Source organism: Poecilia formosa, unplaced genomic scaffold, assembly GCF_000485575.1.
Source record: "Poecilia formosa unplaced genomic scaffold, Poecilia_formosa-5.1.2 Scaffold7, whole genome shotgun sequence".
Lineage (NCBI taxonomy): Eukaryota > Metazoa > Chordata > Actinopteri > Cyprinodontiformes > Poeciliidae > Poecilia > Poecilia formosa.
The window spans coordinates 5,165,112-5,178,021 of record NW_006799946.1 but is presented as its reverse complement, the minus strand read 5'-3'; the positions used below and the strand labels follow the sequence as shown (position 1 = coordinate 5,178,021).

General features: G+C 38.0%; 1 protein-coding gene across 1 annotated transcript in view; it reads left to right on the top strand.

Annotated features, from left to right (window-relative positions):
- Nucleotides 1–964: 964 nt before the first annotated feature.
- The window catches only part of LOC103152473 (inhibitor of nuclear factor kappa-B kinase subunit alpha-like), a 19,163-nt gene continuing 7,217 nt past the window's right edge, over nucleotides 965–12,910 (top strand). The window contains exons 1-19 of the mRNA XM_007572947.2: nucleotides 965–1,123; nucleotides 1,556–1,674; nucleotides 3,525–3,619; nucleotides 3,745–3,862; nucleotides 6,545–6,614; nucleotides 6,703–6,791; nucleotides 6,876–6,965; nucleotides 7,134–7,258; nucleotides 7,637–7,744; nucleotides 7,861–7,996; nucleotides 8,937–9,134; nucleotides 9,516–9,618; nucleotides 9,709–9,832; nucleotides 10,785–10,936; nucleotides 11,028–11,089; nucleotides 11,187–11,296; nucleotides 11,394–11,443; nucleotides 11,519–11,624; nucleotides 11,753–11,900. Of these exons, the coding sequence (XP_007573009.1) occupies nucleotides 1,570–1,674; nucleotides 3,525–3,619; nucleotides 3,745–3,862; nucleotides 6,545–6,614; nucleotides 6,703–6,791; nucleotides 6,876–6,965; nucleotides 7,134–7,258; nucleotides 7,637–7,744; nucleotides 7,861–7,996; nucleotides 8,937–9,134; nucleotides 9,516–9,618; nucleotides 9,709–9,832; nucleotides 10,785–10,936; nucleotides 11,028–11,089; nucleotides 11,187–11,296; nucleotides 11,394–11,443; nucleotides 11,519–11,624; nucleotides 11,753–11,900 (1,989 nt within the window). The 5' untranslated portion in view covers nucleotides 965–1,123; nucleotides 1,556–1,569. The remainder of the gene's footprint in view (nucleotides 1,124–1,555; nucleotides 1,675–3,524; nucleotides 3,620–3,744; nucleotides 3,863–6,544; nucleotides 6,615–6,702; nucleotides 6,792–6,875; nucleotides 6,966–7,133; nucleotides 7,259–7,636; nucleotides 7,745–7,860; nucleotides 7,997–8,936; nucleotides 9,135–9,515; nucleotides 9,619–9,708; nucleotides 9,833–10,784; nucleotides 10,937–11,027; nucleotides 11,090–11,186; nucleotides 11,297–11,393; nucleotides 11,444–11,518; nucleotides 11,625–11,752; nucleotides 11,901–12,910) is intronic.

Genomic DNA, 12,910 nt, shown 5'->3' with positions numbered 1-12,910 from the left:
AATGTTGGTAGTTTATTATGGTAGTTTTGTTTAGCTAATTAAACAACAGAAACAGATTACCAGCAAGAAGAATTACACACACTATGACAGTGAGCCTTCAACAATACAGAAGTATGACATTTTGATAGAATGTTTTCAAAGGTGTCCCATTTATTATAGTTTAGTTTGTACAATTTAATAAATATAAATTTGAAGTTTGGGGAGGTAAACTCCAAAACTGAAGTCCAGAGGGTTTTGTTTTGAACTTTCACACATTTTGAAATGTAATAATTTAGCTTAATCTTATCATTTTTAATGAAAAAGAGTATTTAGAAATCAGTCTTCCAGTTGGCCATAAAGAGGATGGATGAGAACTAAGAAGTGATGAAAATGAAAATCTACAAGAATATTTAGCAGCAGACAGGTGAAAGAGAAACTACATAAATGTCTGTCGGAGATAGGCAATACGATTTACATATTCTTTAGAAATGTATAGCATGAATCTGAATATATTTTGTAAATAAAATGTGTGGAAATTGTAAAAAAAAAAGAAAAAAAAAGGAAAGAAATTTGCTGTAACTGTACCCTATTAATTACCCATTTAATAATAGTTGGAACTTAAAATTAACTTTACATTTATCAAGATGTAAAGTTCAAAACTAAATTATAATGGATGACAAAGCAAAACTTTTATTTCAAAGAATTGTTCAGCCTACAGTTGGTATTCAGATAAGAAAATACATCAACAATTTATTTTATAACGTTTTAAACATTTAAACTGGTATATGTTAAATCTTTTGAATTTTTTTACATGCTCATGAAATAAATTATGCTCAATTTGAAACATAATGTAGACAAAGAATAAAATGTTTTACAAACGTACTGATTTTTGGCGTTCCACCTCACCGCTGGCTGAGGTGTCACTGAACGCAACACTGCTTGGTATTCTAGTAAAAGAGCCGGGCTCGTGTTACGCTGACCGAGGTGTCTTTGAACGCAACGCGGCTTGGTTTTCTCGTAGCACAGCCTGAGCCTGTGTTGGGAAAGTCCACAGAGCGTTGATGCGCTGCAGCGACCTGAACGCAGGTAGACACTGAAATATTTCTCCCCCTGCGGGCTCATGACTCTGTCGTAGGAACCAGAGGTGAGTCTCAAAGCGATGTTCGGTATGTAACATTTAGTAAAGCGGTTTTAACGGGCCTCGGAGCTTTCGGTTCTAATGTCAAAGAGAGCTAGTTACGGGCTCCGGCTATTTCCTGGTGTTGACTGGGATTCTGTTGCTCTGCTAGCTAGCTGCTTGCTGGTTAGCTAATGTCGCCTGTCAAGGAGCATTTCTGTGCCCGTTGTCCTACATTTCTTTTTTGTCTAAAAATAGAAATATTGTTGTTGCTACATCGACACACAAGTCCTATTTGATTTTATTGTTGTTATGACAGGAAAACGTTTCACAGAGTAGCGCTGTCCTTGTGTTTGGTAGCTTTGTTTAGCTAAGTGTAAACTGCCGGGGCTGTTGTAATCTTTATAACCTCAAAGTTTGTTGTTGTCATTGCTCCATTGTTGTCTATGCTTGTTGCAGCTCTCCCCACAACAATGGAGAAAGCTCCCTTCAAGCAGACCCAGTCCTTCGGGGACTGGGAGCTGAAAGAGAGGCTGGGGATTGGAGGCTTTGCCCATGTTTACCTCTTCCAGCAATCCGTGAGTGTCATCATCACCTCAACTGACTCCTTATGCACAGTCAATATTTTACATTTTAATTTTCTTTTATGCAGCTCCTCAGATAAATGTAAGTGCCACTGTTAAAATGCCAAGTGGTTGTGAAGTAAAAAATTAGGCCACATTTTAAAACGTTTTCCTTCTTTTAATGTGAATTATATATGTGGTTCAAAATGAAACTACTACATGAACGGGAATTTTGAGATGAGGTATAGAAAAAAATAACCAATAAAACCTGCTTTCACTCATGTTTGGTAGGAGACTGATGTCTATTCCCATCATATATCACATCTATAATTGGATTCACTGTGATAATGGATAATAAATCCTGCGTTATCTTATTGTCATATATTGTGATAAATATGATAAGAATTTTGATTTATCGTCACAATAAATTCCAATAATGACGTTTTTCAATAAATACATCCCAAAACTGTCCGTATTATCGATATTGTTAGTTTCAGTAATTTCTGTTCATTCAATGACATTGTCATTATATGTCAATAAGTTTGAAAATATGACTAAATGAAGTTACAGTAAGCAGAATTTATATGACTGGTGTCCAGGGTTTTCCCCCCTGTGCATTCTAAGCCTGGTGGGCCACCAGGCTTTAAGTGGGCCCCCACCAGGCTAAGCTTATTTATTTTAGTTTTTTTTTTTAAATATTAGCATTTTTTTAAGACTTTATAGTTGGTATTCAAGCATTAATCTTCTAATAACACATAATTATCAAGTGATATTTTCAAATTTCCTGTCAGTTTTAAACATTTTTTAACTCAAAAGCATGGGGGGGCCATAATATGGCCCTAGCGCCTCACCTCTGGGCTTAGCAAGTTTTCTGGAGGAAACCCTGTTGTCCTAAAGAAGCATATTACAATTTGGTGTGTTTTTCAAGAGTACTGTTTGTGTTTGTGGGGCTATAATTGCTACATCATGCAGTCACAGCCCTACGGTTACCGAGAAAAGAAGTAATTTATGGTTCGTAATGTCACTTCACAATAGTACCCCAAAATATTGTTGTAAAACTTTCAGTCTGTGTTGCCTTCCCCTAGCTCTCTAGGCTGGTTTAAAAAAAGTGATAGCACTTCCATCTGAAGAAAAGCAACCCCAAGTAATTCACTGTGGGTGTGGTCTCTTTAGTGTTGGTTTTTGGGCAGCCTGTACTTTTAGGAATGGTGGGAAAGAAATTCAAGAAAAAGCTATGGTGGTTTCATCTGATCAACACATTCTCCCACAGGATTTTAGATTATTTTAGCCTGGCCTGGATGTTTCCGAATGAGTAAAATGATTCTGTCGTCAATTCTATTCCTAAAACCAGAAATGTGGAAAATGTAGGATATTGTTATCACATGTAAGAGAAAAACAGTTTCAGTTTCATCTTGTAGTTTCTATTTATTTTGGAGAAATGTCTAATATTCATAATGTCGCTGTTGTCCCATATTTCCTCCTATTACCAACGGCTGCTTTCACTGAACCATAACACTATCATCCTTTGTATCTTCTCTACAAACATCTGGCTTCAGTTAAAGGTTGCCAATGGGCAAACATCAGAAAACCCTTCTTGGATTGCTGAACCTTACTTCTTATTAATCAGATCCTCAGTAATGTTGTTTACCAAAAGAAGATCGAATGTTGAAATTGAAACAATGTCCACGGTTGTTATTTTGGTTTCCTTTGCAGAAAGTAATGCTAACTTCATCATGAGCTGGAAAAATGTTTCCTTTCTCAAGGCAGTGAATCCTCCCCAGATCCCTCTGCTGATAAAGTTTAAGACACCAAGTGACACAGTGTTTCTCTATAATCTGTTTTTTTTTTTTTTTCTTTTTTCTTAGGAAACAAATGAAAAAATAGCAGTGAAAATGTGCCGTCTGGACCTCACACCAAGGAACAGGGACAGATGGTGCAGAGAAATACAGATTATGAAAAAGTAAGTCACTTTTTAATGTCTCGTCTTCGTTATCTGAAGCTGTCTAGTACTCGGCGTGATTATTTAAAGTAATCTGACATTTAGATGAAGTTACAGATGGTCTAAGCGTTGTCTCTCTCACTCAGGCTGCATCATAATAATGTTGTGACTGCAAAGGAAGTCCCAGAGGACATCAACTCCATCGCCTTAAACGAGCTTCCCCTCCTGGCCATGGAGTACTGCTCCAAAGGAGACCTGAGAAATGTGAGATGAATTTACTTTTACTTACCTTTCTTTGTGATTTTAACCACAAGTTGACGTTCAGCCAGTTAGTGATGTAAACTAGAAAAATGTTAAGATGTTGTTCCATCACAGTAAAGGGGGAAAAGGGACCCAAACAACTCGTAGTAGTTATATATATACATATTAATAATCCCACATTTGTTTTGTGATTTTGTTTGTTTTGAGTTAGAAAAAATTCTAAATTATGAGACAAATTCTTTTCTTTTCGCAGGAGATTTATCAAAATTTAGGTTTCATATCAAAAGAAGAATAAGAAAACAAAAGATCAACATGTCAGTTGTTGTTTCCATCTAGAATTTTTTTGTAAGGAAAACTAGATTTCTACGTCAGTAAAAGTATTTTTAGGAGATTAAACTAAATGCTTAATATCTGGTGGATGATGACGGTTGTTTAAATTGCACCTGTTTTGACGCATAAGTAGTGTTAATCACATACATATTTCATTTTCTGTTACTTTTAAACTTACAACCTCTCTTAAGTAACAGGAAGCATCGTTTTTCTCTTGTTTAATTAGTGTTACATTTTATTTAATTCACAAGAAAGGAAAATGACGAAGCGATTCACTGAACACCAGGGCAGATTTAAACACGCAGAGTCTTTACTCCTCTTAAAATAGGTGAGCGGAAAGTTTGGCCTGTTTGCACAATTAAAAAGGAAAGAATGAGGATGTGATGGAGGGTTGTTTAGAGGAAATGCTTAAATATGCTTCGGAAGAAAAAGGTGTGACACACAAACACATTTGAGATTAAGAGGATAATTTTCATTTGTTTCACTTTAGTTCCCATCTAAACCCTTTAAGGCGTCAGAACGGCACATTTTCTCCTCTCTGTAGAAAATGGATCATAATCAGTGCATAATAAATTAATTTAATTTTGAAACTATCTTGTTTTATCCCTGATTCTATATTATTATTTATTTATCGTCTAGTTCTAATTATTTGGGGGATTTTCTTTATTTGACCAGCTGAACGTCGATCAAGGTGGAAAATGCATTTACTCCAGTCATCAGCCGTCTTTCAGTGCATTTCTGTTTCATATTTAAACATCACAGAGCAAAGGTGTTTATTGAATCCCAGCAATTTTTTTCTTTTTTTTTTTTTTTTTACATTAAATTTGATAAATTGATCTTTATGAAAAGGCTCTTTAGCTTCACACCAACATGTCAGCAGTGGCAGAAAGTTTCAGATGTGTTGGTTAAAAATTGCGAAACGTCTTCAACGTCTTACCTTTTAGTGACAGCTTGCTTATTTTATCCTGTTTTAACTGAAGCATCCAGACACGTGAAAACCTCTGGAGGTTTTTACAAACCTGTAACATGCGGCACTAGACGTAGCCAAAAGCAAAACCAAAACCACAAGTGTCCTCATGCAGCGAGTGAAAATCTCTTCCTGATTCTGTCTGTTCTGAGAAATATGTTGATCAGCAGATTCAGATGCAGATGATAACAGGCTGAGGATGCAGCACAACAGCTTTGTGTTTAAAGCAGTCAGTGGATTTGGTCAGCAGCCTGCTTGTGGATCCACACAGACCTCAGCGCTGTGTGGGGGATTCCCCTGGGGAAAATCCCACACATCTTACGCACATGAGGGCTGCCCATTAAAACACACTTCTTTGATTCTTAGGTTTTCTTACAGAAAAGTATGAGATCTCATTTCAGGATTTTCCAGGAATATTATGGAAAATATATGTATTGAGAAACATAATTGATTTCTCATTCTGTTGTCTACATTTTGTGTCTTGCATCTTGTTGCTTTTTATCAGAGTTTGGATTTCTTCCTTCTTTGTGCAATTCATTTCTTGTCTCAGCTTCCTTCTTTTACTTATTTCTATGTATCCATTAATTCTTTCCATCTTTCTTCATGTCCTTCCATACCTTCTTTTACTGGTTTTCATGTGTTACCAATTCAAATTCTGACCCTTTGTAGACATATCTGCAATAAATTCAAGGTTTCCCCCAGAAACCTTGTTAAGCCTGGTGGTTGGCTGCAGTCATTCATCCAGCGGCCTGTCATGTTTTTGAGTTTAAAAATGTTTAAAGTTGACAGGAAATTTGAAAATATCACTTGATAGGTATGTGTTATTGGAAGATTAATACCTGAACACCAACTATAAAGTCTTAAAAAAAATGCAAACATTTTAAAAAATACTTAAATAAAAAAGTAATGCTTAGCCTGGTGAGGGCACAAGTAAAGCCTGGTGGCCCGCCAGGCTTATAAAACACTGAGGGAAATCCTGAAATTCACTGCAGCCTTTTTTTTTTTTTTTACCTTAAAATGAGTGTAAAGGACCGAGAACTCTGGGAAATTGAGTCTTGAAAAGCCTGGATTTTTCATGTAATGTTCAGGATCTCTGTATTCTGCAAACCCAGTTGCAAGATCTTTACGTTGTTTGACATGAAGGAAGAAAATGATCCATAATGACTTCATTATGGATCAGAACTATAATCTACATGGGGCTTCTGTTTATTGACTGGCAGCCTTTACTTTAGAATGAAAGGCCAACCCAATTTGGATTATTACGTAGCTAATGCATTTCTTTACCGTCTTCTAAATACACTTCCATTAAAACATTTGTGCATCATGTTCCATTGAGAGGATAATCCTCTTCCTGACGTACTTTGTGTTGTGATGTTAACCGACCACAGGTGCTGAGCAAACCTGAAAACTGCTGCGGTCTGAAAGAAAGTGAAGTGCTTTCATTACTCCATGACGTCGGTACGTCCTCTTGCTGTTTCACCCTTTGCATTTCGGGATGTATTTTTCAAAGCTCCTCACTGAATTTAATTGCCAACCTCTGATCCAGGAAGTGGCATTCAGTATCTGCACGAAAACAAGATCATACACAGGGACCTGAAACCAGAAAACATTGTTCTCCAGGACTGCGGTGGAAAGGTAAAGTACCGCATGTCTGCTCTAATCTTGGCTGACTCTTTCTCTTAGTTTTAGCATGACTGTATTTATCTGCATCACTTGCAGGTGGTTCATAAAATCATTGACTTGGGTTATGCCAAAGATCTGGACCAGGGCAGTTTGTGCACTTCCTTCGTGGGAACTCTTCAGTACCTGGTGAACACCTAAATATGTGCTAATCTGCAGCACATTTGCTTCATTTGATGAATTTTGTTCCGAGTTTCCATGTTTTCTCCTTTAACGATGCTGACAGATTCACTAAGAATCAAACCACAGAGTCATTGGTGTAACAGTTTGCTGAAACCAGCTCCTCTTCCTCTGCAGGCTCCTGAGCTGTTTGACAACAAGCCATACACGGTCGCTGTGGACTTCTGGAGCTTTGGAACGATGGTTTTTGAATGCTGCTGCGGTTTCCGTCCCTTTCTACACAACTGGCAACCTGTGCAGTGGTAAGATCGCCTCAGCGATCGTCAGACTGTAATTAAAATTAATTGGTTGGACTTTTTAGGCCCGATCTGACATTGTGACTTGGATTCGCAAATTAAAACAGAAGGATTTGTAAGATTTGATTAATCTACACCGTCACACCAAAGACTGTAAGGATCCAAACCCAATTATATTCTGGCTGAACTGGATTTGGACAAATAAATCTGTGTAGTTTAATGTAAAGAAGGTAGATTCAACTTTTCCTTGATGGTTGTAAACTGAGAACTCTTCAGCTTGTTGGGCTTATCGGTTTCACATTTAGAGGCATGAAAGATAAAATTACAATTGACTCTTTTCCTCCTCTGTAACTGATCAGGTTGCGTTTTTTTCTTGTTTTGCAGGGCTGGCATAGTGAAGAATAAAGGTCCAAAAGACATCATGGCAGTAGAAGATTCTAACGGTGAAGTCAAGTTCTCAACACATCTTGCTCAACCAAACAACCTCAGCAGGTTAGCGTGCTAAAGGAAAATAATAGTAACAATGTTGGCACTGGAAATGCTGTTCTCTGCAGGATGCAGTTTTTGGTGTGTTACTTTCAGTGTAAGTTTTTCCCCATGTGACGCAGGACCCTGGTGGAACCGCTGGAAAACGTCCTGCAGCTGATGCTGAAGTGGAACCAGGAACAGAGAGGCGGTCCAGTGCAGCGCGCCTCAAAGAGACCCATGTGCTTTGAGATGCTGGATGACCTGCTGAACATGAGTGTGAGTTACCAAAGGACCTGGTTAGCATAATGGTTGTTGTAATTATAATAGCAACTTTATGCTGTGGGTCATTACTGAAAACATGAGAGGTGGATTTGTATGAATGCTGTTATGGTTGTCAAAAATAATCAATATCTCCATGTAATTGAGACTAGAATAAAAATAGTTGTTCAAAAATACTAATTTGCTTACATTTGCTCAAATTGTAACACTCAGCCTCTCCCCAACATATTGCTGTTTCCATGCTTTGAACTCTGCTATCATGGCGAGTACAGCTGGAAAAAAAAAACATATTAACCGACAAAGCTAACACAAATGTGTTTTTTGGAGAAACTATTGCTATGAGGCAGACACCGGGGGGAAAGGAAATGCTGAAGAATGCCACATGCTAGCTGCGCTAATTCTAGAAGCTAACTCTACGATTTTGATGTTTGGAAGCAACTTAAAACGATCAGAAGTGAAATGTGTTTGTATCAACAGCGAAATGCAAGCGCACGCTAAAGAGAAGCGGTTATAACAAAAATAATTTCATAACTAATTTAAAGATACAAACTTTCATAAAGAGGAAAGACAGTAGAATAGAAATGTACCAGCAAGTTCAAGGTTAAGATTCAAACCGATGTAAAATATATTTAAAACAGAATAAGAGACTGTGCCGTTATTAATATTATATTTTGGCCAAACAGGGAAGTGTCATTTTCAAATTATGTATTTTAACCAGTGAGGACTGAATTCTCAACTACTTATCTAAAGGAAGCTGAAATATTGCCATAATATAAGTAATTATTCAGAAAGAAGCCTGAGACTTAAAAATGTTGCCTTGCTGTAATTTTTCTTATTGTCTGAGTTTGAAATTTTAATAGCGTGACGATCCAAACTCTGGGTGCTCTGTGTGTCCTGGCTGTTCGCTACATTGCTGCTAATCTTCTCTGGTTTTCAGGTCGTCCACATCCTGAACATGACCACAGCTCAGGTCCTTTCCTTCAAACTGAGTCCAGATGAGAGTCTCCACAGTCTGCAGATGCGCATCGAGGCCGAAACCAAAATCGAAGTCGTCAACCAGGAGCTGCTCCAGGAGACGGGCGTCTCTCTGGACCCCAGGAAGCCGGCCAACCAGTGCGTCCCGTTGGACGGAATGGTGCGTTGGTTAGCAGGTCAAAGCTTTAGCCGTGTGACAGACGGCTGATTGGTCAGTACAGACCTTCAGTACATGGTCCTATGACGGCATCGACAATAACAACTGAAGTGACTTCTGTAGCTCGAGACATTTTCATCATTCAAAAATTTGTTGTATTAATCTTAACAGAACAAATTAAGTTATTGCTTAAGTCTAATATCTACTTTATTCCTTAACTTAGTTCTGCATTACTACATTAGACTGTATTGATTTATTATATTACCTTCTTTTAAATTAGATATTTATGTTTTTCAATTAAAATATAGAGGTAAATATTTATTATCACCGTGGCTTTATTAACGTGGTTTGTTTAATTCTTTGTTCTTTTCTCCTGCTGTGTAGCGAGGGTGGGACGAGTACATTGTGTACTTGTTTGATAAGAGCATCACCAACTACTCTGGTCCCCTCAACGCCAGACATCTGCCTGACAGAGTCAACAACATCGGTGAGGTGCCTTTAGGTAGCTGTGCTGCTTCATGAACAAAAACTGAAGGGAGCTGAGAGAGACCATGTGTGTTTTTTTTTTAATTTCTAGTCCAAGATTCAAAGAAGTCGCTGCCTCTGGTTGAGTTGAAGAAAGTTTGGGGTGAAGCGGTGAACTACATCTGTGGTCTGAAAGACGACTACAGCAGACTCTTCCAAGGCCAGAGAGCTGCCATGTGAGTCGTTATTCAGCTGCTGGCGGCCATCTTTGCCTCCAGGAACCAGGTTTATACTTGGTGGAAGAAAGAAACTGCTGGTTCTGATTGTAGCACCAAGTATTGATTACAATCACTAGAGATTAATAATGTAATAAAATGAAGAAGTTGATTAATTTTGCTAATTTATTTTTTTAAAAAGTAAAACTCATGTAGATATATTACACACAGTGATTTATTTCAAGCCTTTGTTTTGATGATTATGGCTTAAAACATATTAAACCTATTATTTAGAGGTGTACTTATTCCTCTGTATTCACTTTCCATTAGTTTATCTAGAGAAAACTTCTCATAACCTTGATCAACATTATCAGAACAAGAATCCAGAGAAACCCCTGGCAGCTTATAAATCACGGTCTACTTATTCTTAAACATTTTTTTATTTTATTTTTTCTCTTTCATTTGTTTTGTTGTATTTCCTTCTAATTCATGTAAAACACATTGGATTGCCTTGTTGCTGAAAATGTGCTTATATAAGTGAAATTACCTCACATAAAACAAAACAAAAACAAGTAAGAAATGATTTCAAACGGTTATGAGAGACTGCTGACTTGACGGATATTGACGCCATCCATGAGGAGGGGAGGCTACAAAAAGTTATTATTAAGAACCTGATTGTTTAGAGTGTTGAATCCAACCATACTGGCAGAAAGTTTAGTGTAAGGAAGAACTGTGGCAGGAAGGGAGTCGGGGCTTTTCCAGGATATGGGAGACAACTGGGCAAGGGGAAAATAAGTATTATTTTTCCAGATCAAAAGAAAATTTAAATTCAGGATTTGTTTCTCAATATATTTTTAAGCATAAAATGAAGCATTTTTCTGCTGTAGTTGTTCTAAACGGCTGAATACCTATAGGTGTGCGTCTCTGTACGTTGGTGCTTCTTTAAACAAACTCTCCGTGTTTCTTCCTGCAGGCTGAGCCTCCTGCGCTACAACACCAACCTGACCCGGTGTAAAAACAGCATGTTCGGCTTCTCTCAGCAGCTCAGGGCCAAGCTGGATTTCTTCAAGAGCAGCATCCAGTATGACCTGGAGAAGTACAGCGACCAGATGCACTATGGGATATGTGAGTTTCCTATGGGGGCTGCATTGTTTTCATCTTGGAGCTGAATCACTCTGCTGGTGTGTGTTGATTAGTGTCCTGTGTTTGTCCAAAGCGTCTGAGAAGATGCTGAAAGCCTGGCAGGAAAATGAAGAAAGAGCTGCTACCTTTGCACAGGTAATGGAATAAAACAAACAAAACTTCATTTAAATGTGTTTTGTTTTTAATGTATAATTTAACACCTCTTTGCGTCTGTGGTGGTTTTCTCCTGCAGGTGGCAGAAGTGAGCCATTTAGATGACGAGATCATGGCTCTGCACTCTGAGATCGTGGAGCTTCAGAGGAGCCCGTACGCTCGGCGACAAGGAGACAAGATGGAGCAGCTGTGAGTGTTCAGGCTGAACATGCAGCAGTTTAAAGGTTCGGCCGATAAAAAGCTCCAGAATGAAGGTTTTTAAACATTTAAATCTATTTTATTCCAGAGAAGGAAAGGCAATAGACATCTACATGCAGCTGAAGAGGACATGCAAAGGTGGGGATTAGCTTCCTTCCAAAAACACTAATGTTCCCTAACTAAAATTTCATTTACATTTTTGATTTTCCTCAGCTGCTGACTCGGATGGCACCAGCGACAGCTCTGAAATGGTGAAGGCCATCATCCAGACCGTCCAGAACCAGGACAAGGTCCTCAGAGATCTGTACACCCACCTCAGGTAGGAGCAAGCATCAGATTATTTTAAAAGACTTTGTGTGAATATTCATGTAATCGTTTTCTTGCTTATGGAAAATACAACTGCATTTTACTCTGTGTCACATCAAAGTCTTTATTTTGTGTGAACAGCAAAATCCTGACTAGCAAGCAGAAGATCATCGACTTGTTTCCACGGATCGAGAAGACTCTGGAGAGCATCAAGGATGCAGACAACACCGTGATGCAGATGCAGATCAAAAGGCAGAAAGAGTTCTGGCATTTACTCAAGATCGCTTGTGTGAGTAGATTCTGGTAGAAACTCTGACAAGTGGAAAAAACACGAAGTGCTTTACAATAAAAACAAACATAAAAGAAAATTTAAAGATGGAAAAGCCAGTCTGAATAAATGAGTCTTCAACTTCTTTTTGAAAGAATCAACAGTCTCAAAATGGAGGCAAACTATTCCACTAACTGGGTTCCTGCGCTCTGAAACATTTCTCTCCTCTGGTCTTAAAAACACCAACGTGTTGCTGTTGAGTTTCCAGAACCAATAATTATCAGAGTTTACCTGCAATATGTCACAGAGCCATTGATGCAACTAAAACATTTTATCAGAGGAGAACTTTAAATATTCATTTGGTCGACATTATCAGTGGAGCTGAATATCATCAGCATAGAAAACTGCCTGATTGTTTGTCTGACAGGATCTGGTCTGTGAAAACACTAAATCTTCTGCCAGAAAGGTCAGAGTTCAGTCACACAAAACAAGCTGAAGTAGCCATGCTTTCTTCACCCAGTGGCAGCAATACTGCCACCCAGTGGCAGCAAGGCCGCCGTTGAGGCAGAATAAAAGACTCTCTGGGTTCAGCCTTGAAAAGGTGCAGTCCAGTTCTTCAACACATCCGGTCTTCCAGATGTTTCTTGTTTTTCCATTTTCTTATGGACAGTAGTCCATAACACTACTTATGGACTAACGATACTGGGTCTAGGATGGCAAATGTATCACTAAGAGTTCTACTCTTAATCAATCAAATTTTATTTGTATAGCACATTTCAGCAGCAAGGCGTTTCAAGGTGCTTTACATAATTAAAAAACAAAATAAAAACAGCAGGTGACTTAAGAAATGTTGCAAACAAAATGAAGGTACCAAAGTTGACAGAACTTTGATTTAAAGACTCTTCACATAATCTATGATTTTTCTATTTCTGATTCTGACAAACCCAATAGTTCTAGATTTGGAAATAAAGGTGATCTAACTGATTTGACTAATGTAAAAATTTGAGTTAGGAAAAGAAGGAAATATGGCA